Genomic DNA, 8648 nt, shown 5'->3' with positions numbered 1-8648 from the left:
CAGGTACCGCCTCGTGTTACCAGTAATGACAAGGACACTAGCAGAACACAAAACTAGAGAAGAATCAGTCAGGAAGGATAAGGAGAGAGCAACTGTCTGTGGCCACCACATGTAAAACCATTCCCTTTTTGGGAGTTGTCTTGCTTTTGCCTCTCCATCGCACCTTTTGTCACTTTCATTTGCACCAAAGCAGTTGAAACTCATCCACAATCACTTGTGCTTCCTAAATGGACAGATTGATATCCCTGAAGTTAAACTGACGCAGTGTTACGGTGATAATTAAGTGTTCCCTAAATTTTTTAAGCAGTGTATTTACCTAGCAGTACACCCACCTCATCAACTACCTCTACACCAATGCATTTGCTCAATTATATTAGATTTCTTAGAGAAGGGCATAGTAGGATAAATAAAATGGGCATCTTGCTATCTGAATGAAACAAAGTTGAAGGTATTTTAAAAACCTAAAAGAACTGGGGCTTTGAGAAATATTCCAGTCCTGCATGCAGCATGGAATTTTGAGTCTTCAAATGTTGAATATTGCTGTAAATAACCAAATACTATATAAAACAAAGGCACCTTAATATCTACACATGAGATGTAACATAATACATCATGGCATTATTTTTGAGCGCACAGGCTACACTAAAACACTGAACCATATAAAAGGACAGAGGACTACAGCATGTTTAGAGTTAGTGGGAACTAATCCTCAGTGCTATGTGTCACTAATAATAAATTAGTCATGTTTAAATATATTGTCTCCTTGAGAGTAACAAAACAATATGCTCCCAGATGGCTCTCTGTCAACCACACCCTCATCAAAGTACACGGATTATGTTTAGGTCAGTTAATAAATCACACAAATTGTCAGTCTGCGGTGTGACATAGGCTCTGTTACCTTCAGGTGACCCAGTATTAAACACATTTTACTTTATAGTGTGTGTTTGTGTGTGTGTGTGTGTGTGTGTGTGTGTGTGTGTGTGTGTGTGAGGGAGAGAGAGGGAGACAATAATTAATGACAGGCTGCAGTGACACTGAAAGGTCAAAAAGGCGCAGCCCGACAAACCAAACTCGTGTGATACGTTAGGCTACAGTTCATTAATGAAACGACATTTTCCCCTTTTGGCACAGAAAATAACAGAATTTGTCTGGAAATATTGCAAAATGAAATCTGATTATAGGCTAGAGAACGTGCCTTTATGTTTCAGGGTATTTGATGTCAGGTAGGATTTATATTCTTTATTTGTTTAGTATCCAAAAAAGAAGCACTTCATTCATTAAAAAACTGGACTCCTTTAAACTTTTATCAGAATATCCAAAACCCGCAGCAATTTTAAATAATCCGATTACAAAGTGAGTTCATTCACCAAATCCTCAGGTGTTTAAAGGTAGACACACCGTCTATGTCACGTGTGAATAAAACATGACAGCCCTTTCTGAAGCACGGGTGAAGGAGGCTACTTTCTTGTAGCCGGTCACGCAATGAGAAGTTTCGTCCATTGTGTTTGTCAGTGATTCCCGTAAATGTTTCCACTACAGGAAGTTGTGGGCACGCAACATATCTTGTCGAGCTTCTTATTGTTTATTTGACATCCCGAAAATGCTACCGTAAAGTCCGCATCGATCAACTTGGATTATAATGAGTTACGTGATGAAATGGAATGAAATGTAGAGATACACAATAGGTATTCACACAGGTTAATAACACAAAAAAAATGTTAAAAACAATTAAAAAAAATAAAAACAAAAATCATTAGTTACTCAGAAAAACACAATAAAAGCTACAATAAAAATAGAGTTAATGAAGTTACATAATGAGGAAAAAATGGGTGTAGTCAGTTGTAAAAAAATAAAAATAAAATAATAATCAGGTGCTCTTCAAGGATGGGGCAAAGAGTCACTTTAAGATAGGACTGTCCAGCTCACCCAGTGTAAAAGTCCATAGTACAAGCAGTCCAAAAAATGTATCTGTAGTTATAAAAAAACTTTATTAATACACGAATAACCAACGCGTTTTGACTAGAGAGTCTTCATCACACCCTGATGAAGCTCACCAGTCGTTGTTTATTAATCTTTAAATGAAATAACAGATAATTGGATGTAACGTCAAGTTATGCAAAAGCTGTATTTAGAAATCTTATGTGTGAGAGCAGGGTCAGAAGAATCTCTTAAGGTGCAGCGATGGAGCGCTGGTCCAGCATTATTACATTTGATATAGAAATGTAGAATTCATTTACAAATAAAATAAGAAATTGACAAGCAAACAAACAATGAAATAAATGCATGACAAATACGATAAAATACAATAAAATCCCAACGCAAAATGTGTCACTACGTTTAAATATTCCTTGCAGCTTGCTCTTCTGTCTGATATTAACTTCTCCTCACTAATACAGAAAAATCGTCATGTAATTTAAAAACTTTTACATTATATATCAATGACGTTAATCTTCAGTGAGAGGATGCACCTATGTTTTTTCTCACTGCTCTGTTCCGTGATTGGCACTTGAACTGGCTCAACAGGAATGCCGCCGCTGTGTAGGAAGAACTATGAGGAAAAGATAATAAGTTATTGGCAAAGTTCCTGGCAACCTGCAGCACCACCAGGACTAGCCTATAAATAGGCTCGGCATTATTATGAGCAGTAGTTACAGGTTAGTAGAGCTACTGGATGCTACGGGACGTTGGAGTACACGCTTCTAAAGTTAGTGTTCTGTTAGATTATTTTTATTTTTCTGTATTATTGCCCTTTTTTTTTACTCAAATGATAGGCCTACGGTTAATATGCTTTAGTCAACATAATAATGTATTAGATTGGATTATTTTACACGATTAAGTAGGCTGTTTGTTAAAAAAATATCGGAAATATTATTTTAGTTAAAATCATTTGACCAGTGCGTTACTGACTGGAGTTTTTTTTTTCAGAGATGAACTGGTTTCTGTGCCTGACTGCTGCAGGTCTTTACCTGTGCTTACAATGCCAGGTGAATACTGGTGAGTACAAATAAAGTCACTGATTATTTGATTGATTTAAAATAATGTCACACTACTTAATTATCCTTTTGTTTTTTTGCATGAAACTTGTCAGATCTCGTTTAAAATCTTTAAATTTGTGAAGAAAAAAATAGCACTGGGTGAAGGTGTTGGTGATGGCAAGACAATGCGCTAGGGCAAGCAGTCGAATAAGAATAAAAAAATAAAAAAGTAATAAAAGTTCATGCTTTAAGTGGGCAGTCTGAAAAGCAGCCGGGGCATTCTTATTGTAAGTAAATATAATTTGTTAGGCCCAATGCATGGATGACCAATGCGTATGTTTAAACGCGCTGGTCATCTGTTTTATCTATGAATAATTAAGAATTACCTTGGGTGCTTTTGATATGACTTCTACACTGAGTGAGCTGAGCAGTCAGTGTTTTTTATTCTTATATTTAAGTTCATGTTTGGTGCAACGATATATATTTTGTACAATATATAGTATTTTGCAATTAAGTGGTAGGAATGAAACTTAAAAATGACCACATCAAAAACACTGGAATTGAGAATGAACCAAAAAAAAAAAAAAACATAAAATGTTTCCTCTTCTTCTTTTTCCTCCAGCATCCCATGTGAGCAAGACTAACATTGAAAGAGCTGTGGTCGCTGCCAAGGCTGCGGTGGACTCAGCGTATGATTACTCCAGGAGCGTGTGAGTAGATACAAACCTTTTGAAGTGCTCAATTAATTCTTCAGTGACTCCAAAAAAATGCTGTAGAAGACATTGCGAATGAATCCATTCATGTGACCTCTCCACGCAACACAGGAGCATTGAACGCCTCAGGAGGAATGTAGTGAGTCCTGCAGACATCCTGCGCATCTTGAAGCAGCCTGTTGGGGCAACCCGTACCGCTGTGCGTGCTGCTGACTACATGGATTATACTGTTAAACTGATCACGAGCTCGTTGGAAAGACGTCAGAGACGCTCCATCAATGCCACAGGTGCGTTCAATAACTCTCTGAACTTTCTCCACGAACAAATGTGTTGCAGCTGCGTTGCTCATCGGTTGCTTCTCTTAACTAGATGTGCTCGATGATGAGGATCTGGCCTTCATCGCTGAGCTGACAGGCTGCTCCCCCCAGCATCGTGTCCCTTCCTGCAGGACGACTGCCAATTTGGACAAGTTTCGCACTGTAAGCAGCGTCTGCAACAACGAGTGAGGCCACTTTTAAATCTTTAATCTCCTTTCACAAATAAAGAAACTGGAATAGGTGTGAACAACTGCGCAGCTATCTTTCATTTAGTGTTAACTGTGATGTCACTGATTTGGAGATTGGGTTTGGACATTTGCTGCATGTCGTTCCCTTATCCTTTTCACTAGACCTTTTGGTTAGTGCAAAGAGCCGTGGCAGTAACCTTAAACACAGAGAGGATAAAGACAATATAGTGATGGATGTATCTTTCCTTGCCTAGAGAAAACACCCGCTGGGGGTCCGCCAACACAGCTTTCATCCGCTGGCTCCCTGCTGAGTACCAGGATGAAATCTCACTGCCTAAAGGGTGGGACCGTACTCGCAACGTCAACGGACACATACTTCCCTTGGTAACATCACCTTTACTGTAGCTTTAGCCTACTTGTAGCTTTACAAATCATTCTCTCCAAATTGCTCACTGTCTGCGCCCTGTCCTCAGGTGAGGGAGGTGTCTAACCATATTATGCGCACAGCAAATTCTGATGTGGAGAGCGACCCACTCTACACTCACCTGGTGACGATCTTTGGCCAGTGGACTGACCACGACCTGACCTTCACTCCTCACTCTCCTGTCATCCGCTCATTCAGTAACGGTATTGACTGTGAAAGGAGCTGTGAACGCACAGAGCCCTGCTTCCCCATCGAGGACAGTGTTGTTGCATTGCACAAGAAAAGATATGAATACAAAACACACACACACACACACACACACACACACACTGGATGCTAACTGCTTCTTGCCATCCAAACAGATTCCTGAGCAAGACCCCCGCTTTGGCAATAACTCAGACCACTGCATGCCCTTCTTCCGCTCATCAGCAGCCTGTGGTTCTGGCAACACAGGCCAATTCTTTGGTGCAAGCAACGTCCGTCAGCAGATGAACTCCCTCACAGCTTTCATTGATGTGGGTCAGGTGTACGGTGCAGACAATGTCAAAGCTCGCTTCTTACGCGACCTCACCACAGATGAGGGTCTGATGAGGGTCAACACAGCCTACACTGACAACGGACGTGAGCTCCTGCCCTTCGCCAGCTTAGTGAGCAACATGTGTGCCACCCGAGCTCGTATCACTAATGACGCTAATGCAGAGGAGGTGCCCTGCTTCGTGGCTGGTGAGGCACCAAGAACACTGATGTATTTCTAATGACACATTGTGGAGATTGCAGGAATTAAAAGCACTGGTCTGCTTTGTCCCCCAGGTGACGAGCGTAGCAATGAGAACATCGCCCTGACCTCTTTACACACACTGTTCATGCGTGAGCACAACCGACTGGCACGTGCTCTGGCCGCACTCAATCCTCACTGGGATGGAGAGAGACTCTACCAGGAGGCGCGCAAAATCATGGGAGGATACTCGCAGGTTAGAGAGATAACAGAGATAAAAATTGCAGAATTGTTGGTATGTCTTGGCATGGTTCAATTATCTCAATTTTCTTTTTTTGTCTCTCAGGTTATCACTTACAGAGATTACCTACTCCACATTGTTGGTCCAGACACCATAGCGAGGCAGCTGTCCACCTACCCCGGTTATGATGAAAACGTGGACCCCAGCATCTCCAATGTGTTCGCCACAGCTGCCTACCGATTCGCTCACCTGATGGTTCAGCCTTTCATCTTTCGTCTTGATGAGAATTACCAGGAACACCGTGATTACCCAAGCCCACTGCTGCACAAAGCTTTCTTTGCACCGTGGAGAATCACCTTTGAAGGTATGTCCAAGATCTTCAATTTATCATTTGTCTTAATGGCATTGGTTGTATTGACCACTTTACCAACATATTGGACAGAAAGACTCCAGATCAGATACAGCTGCTTCAAACTATGATATAGTAGCACTGTCCAGCACTCAACCATTTCAGGAATTCTGTGCTCATTTAGAATGGGGGAAATGTTGAATCAATAAAGGAAAGGTGAACATCAGTCAGGAGAGAATTCATGACTTATACCACTGGGGTGTGCATAATTTCCCCCTTAAGTCATGTAAATTCCACTTGAAATTGCTGCTCACTGATATCAACACTGATGTAACCCAATGTCCTGGGTGCTGTAGACAACCAGCCTATGAAGTTCAAGTTCTTACCATATAAGCACATAAGTTGATACCAAACAGGATGGACAATCAAACCTAAGCAACAGCAGCTAAAAACTACAATGAGCTGAGGAGAGGTTTCATGACTCAGCGGCATTAGCCTGAATTTAACATGTTCCTGTTCCTTGTGTTCTTGAGGTGGTTTGGATCCAATCATCAGGGGCTTGGTGGGTCATAAGGCCAAGCTGAACACACAGGATCACATGATGCCTGATGAGCTGAGGGATAAGCTGTTCAAATTCACTTCTCACTTGGCCCTGGATCTAGCTTCTCTCAACATGCAGAGAGGCAGAGACCATGGATTACCAGGTATTTATACCTATGTGTTGTTTATGTGTAGAATGAATTTTGCCTACCTATCTTTGCAGGCTTTACAATCTGCACACTTAAAACATGGCAACATTTTCACCCTGTACATCCCCTTTTTAGGCTACAATGCATGGCGCAGGTTCTGCGGGCTGACGCAGCCACGGAATCTAGCAGAACTGACTCAAGTGATGAACAGCTCTTATATGGCCCAAAAACTTTTGGATCAGTACAGCACACCTGAGAACATCGATGTGTGGCTGGGAGGAGTGTCTGAGCCATTTGTCCGTGGAGGAAGAGTCGGACCCCTGTTTGCCTGCCTGATTGCCACTCAGTTTGAGAAGATCCGCCAGGGAGACAGGTATGTTACATAACATTGCCAAAGATACGGAGGCATATGTGTTACCTTCACGTTCACATTCAGAGTCCTTACCGAACTGTCCAATTGCAGACTCTGGTGGGAGAATGACGGAGTCTTCACTGAGGCCCAGAGGCAGTCCCTGAGGGACACATCACTTGCTCGGATCATCTGTGACAACACTGGTATCACTGAGGTACCAGACCAGCCCTTCCAGTACCGGCCTCGAGGATTCGGTTACACCAGGTGTGAGGACATCAGAACCTTTGACCTCAGTCCATGGAGGGAGAATAGTGAGTTGACATCCTGAAATCCTCCCTGACACAATTGCCCAAAGACAATCAGTGCCAAAACTGGAATATTTTGATATACTTATGCCTTGAATTTTCTCCAGCACAAGAACCAAATGGAAACCAAGGACCACCAGGACCCCCAGGTAAATCTACCACTTTTCCACAAATGCTTGAATTGCACTAAATATACACACTAAATGCATAACTTTAAAATGCTGCAATGGGAAGGTCACGTTGTTATAATTGTACTCATGTGTTTTTTTGCTCACAGGACCCATGGGACCACATGGCCCACCTGGCCCTCCTAGCAGCGTTGCAAATGTTGCCTTCACTGTGAGACTGGGCAGCAACAACCCCAGTTCAGGTGGGCCCATTGTCTTCCATGAACCAATCTACAATGAACAACACAGCTATAACATCTGGACAGGGTATTTTACGTGTGAGCACCCAGGTGTGTATGAATTCAGCTTCCACTGCACCATCTACAATCGCGATGCCGTTGTGGATCTGAAGCGTAATGCAGAACTCATTCTGCACTCATTCACCACCCGTCAGAACGGTTACGTCACAGCCAGTGGCAGCACGTACATTAAGCTCAAGAGGGGAGACAGGGTCTTTCTGGAGACCGGCCAAGGTAGCAACGGTCTGACACGTGACAGCTACTTCTCAGGGCATTTCCTGTACACTGACTAGGGGCCTGAAGTGCTGCAGGAGGGGTGAGATCCTTTCCAGTTTGCACAGTGCAGTTCCTTGCATTGCACTAACGGTTGCACAGGTTAATGAAGGCATATTTATAATGCACTGATACATGCACTAGTAATTTAATAGAAAGGGCATTGTTTATTCTACATATTTTGTGAAATAATTGAAAAACTGTGAAAATTATTTGACTTAATATGTGCTTTTTTTCTAATTATCTTTTAAATAAGTCATGTATTGCTTAATATTGTCTTTTCCTCTTTTCTGAAAAGCATACAGTATGGTTGATTTTTTACAGCCCATGAAATAAATAAATGCAAATGAATGTAAACTATCATGTAATCTCCAAATAAGATACAGGTGCAAGAACTGTCTTTTAAAACCTTTCTATTTTTTATTTTTTGGAGCACACTTTTGGTTTTGCAGAATTTGAGTCTAAGTCATGTTAAGTTTGACATTAATAAAGGATTGTTGTACAGATTAACTACTGCCTCTGAATGACATTTATGATGATGAAAACAAACGTAAAAGGTTTGTTTGCAGACCCAGAAAACCACAGTTGATGATGTTCCTAAGTGGACCAGTAGATGGCAGTGACATACAATGTTTTAAGGACAGGAAGGCAGGCATAACCTGTTGTCTTGGATGAATAAGTGGTCTGTATACTGGACTTAA

General features: G+C 41.7%; 1 protein-coding gene across 1 annotated transcript; it reads left to right on the top strand.

Annotated features, from left to right (window-relative positions):
- The first annotated feature begins 1016 nt into the window (after nucleotides 1–1016).
- Nucleotides 1017–8457, top strand: LOC126393796 (eosinophil peroxidase-like). Its single transcript, XM_050050143.1, has 15 exons — nucleotides 1017–2704; nucleotides 2926–2994; nucleotides 3598–3685; nucleotides 3800–3975; nucleotides 4058–4190; nucleotides 4448–4577; nucleotides 4667–4879; nucleotides 4980–5340; nucleotides 5428–5588; nucleotides 5679–5937; nucleotides 6456–6626; nucleotides 6747–6984; nucleotides 7075–7274; nucleotides 7376–7417; nucleotides 7546–8457. Exons 2-15 carry the CDS (start codon nucleotides 2928–2930, stop codon nucleotides 7965–7967), a joined length of 2661 nt encoding a protein of 886 aa, XP_049906100.1. The 5' UTR covers nucleotides 1017–2704; nucleotides 2926–2927; the 3' UTR covers nucleotides 7968–8457.
- Nucleotides 8458–8648: the final 191 nt, after the last annotated feature.

Source organism: Epinephelus moara, chromosome 8 (assembly GCF_006386435.1).
Source record: "Epinephelus moara isolate mb chromosome 8, YSFRI_EMoa_1.0, whole genome shotgun sequence".
NCBI classification, from domain to species: Eukaryota; Metazoa; Chordata; class Actinopteri; order Perciformes; family Serranidae; genus Epinephelus; species Epinephelus moara.
Note: the sequence above shows the minus strand (reverse complement) of the source record. Positions and strands in the feature narration are given on the sequence as shown.

Bases quoted from the DNA above. Each gene is read 5' to 3' on its own strand.
- LOC126393796 (XM_050050143.1), top strand. From the start codon at position 2,928: ATGAACTGGTTTCTGTGCCTGACTGCTGCAGGTCTTTACCTGTGCTTA. The intron at 5,341-5,427 runs GTGAGGCACCAA...TTTGTCCCCCAG, and splicing joins GGTGCCCTGCTTCGTGGCTG to GTGACGAGCGTAGCAATGAG. The intron at 5,938-6,455 runs GTATGTCCAAGA...TGTGTTCTTGAG, and splicing joins GTGGAGAATCACCTTTGAAG to GTGGTTTGGATCCAATCATC.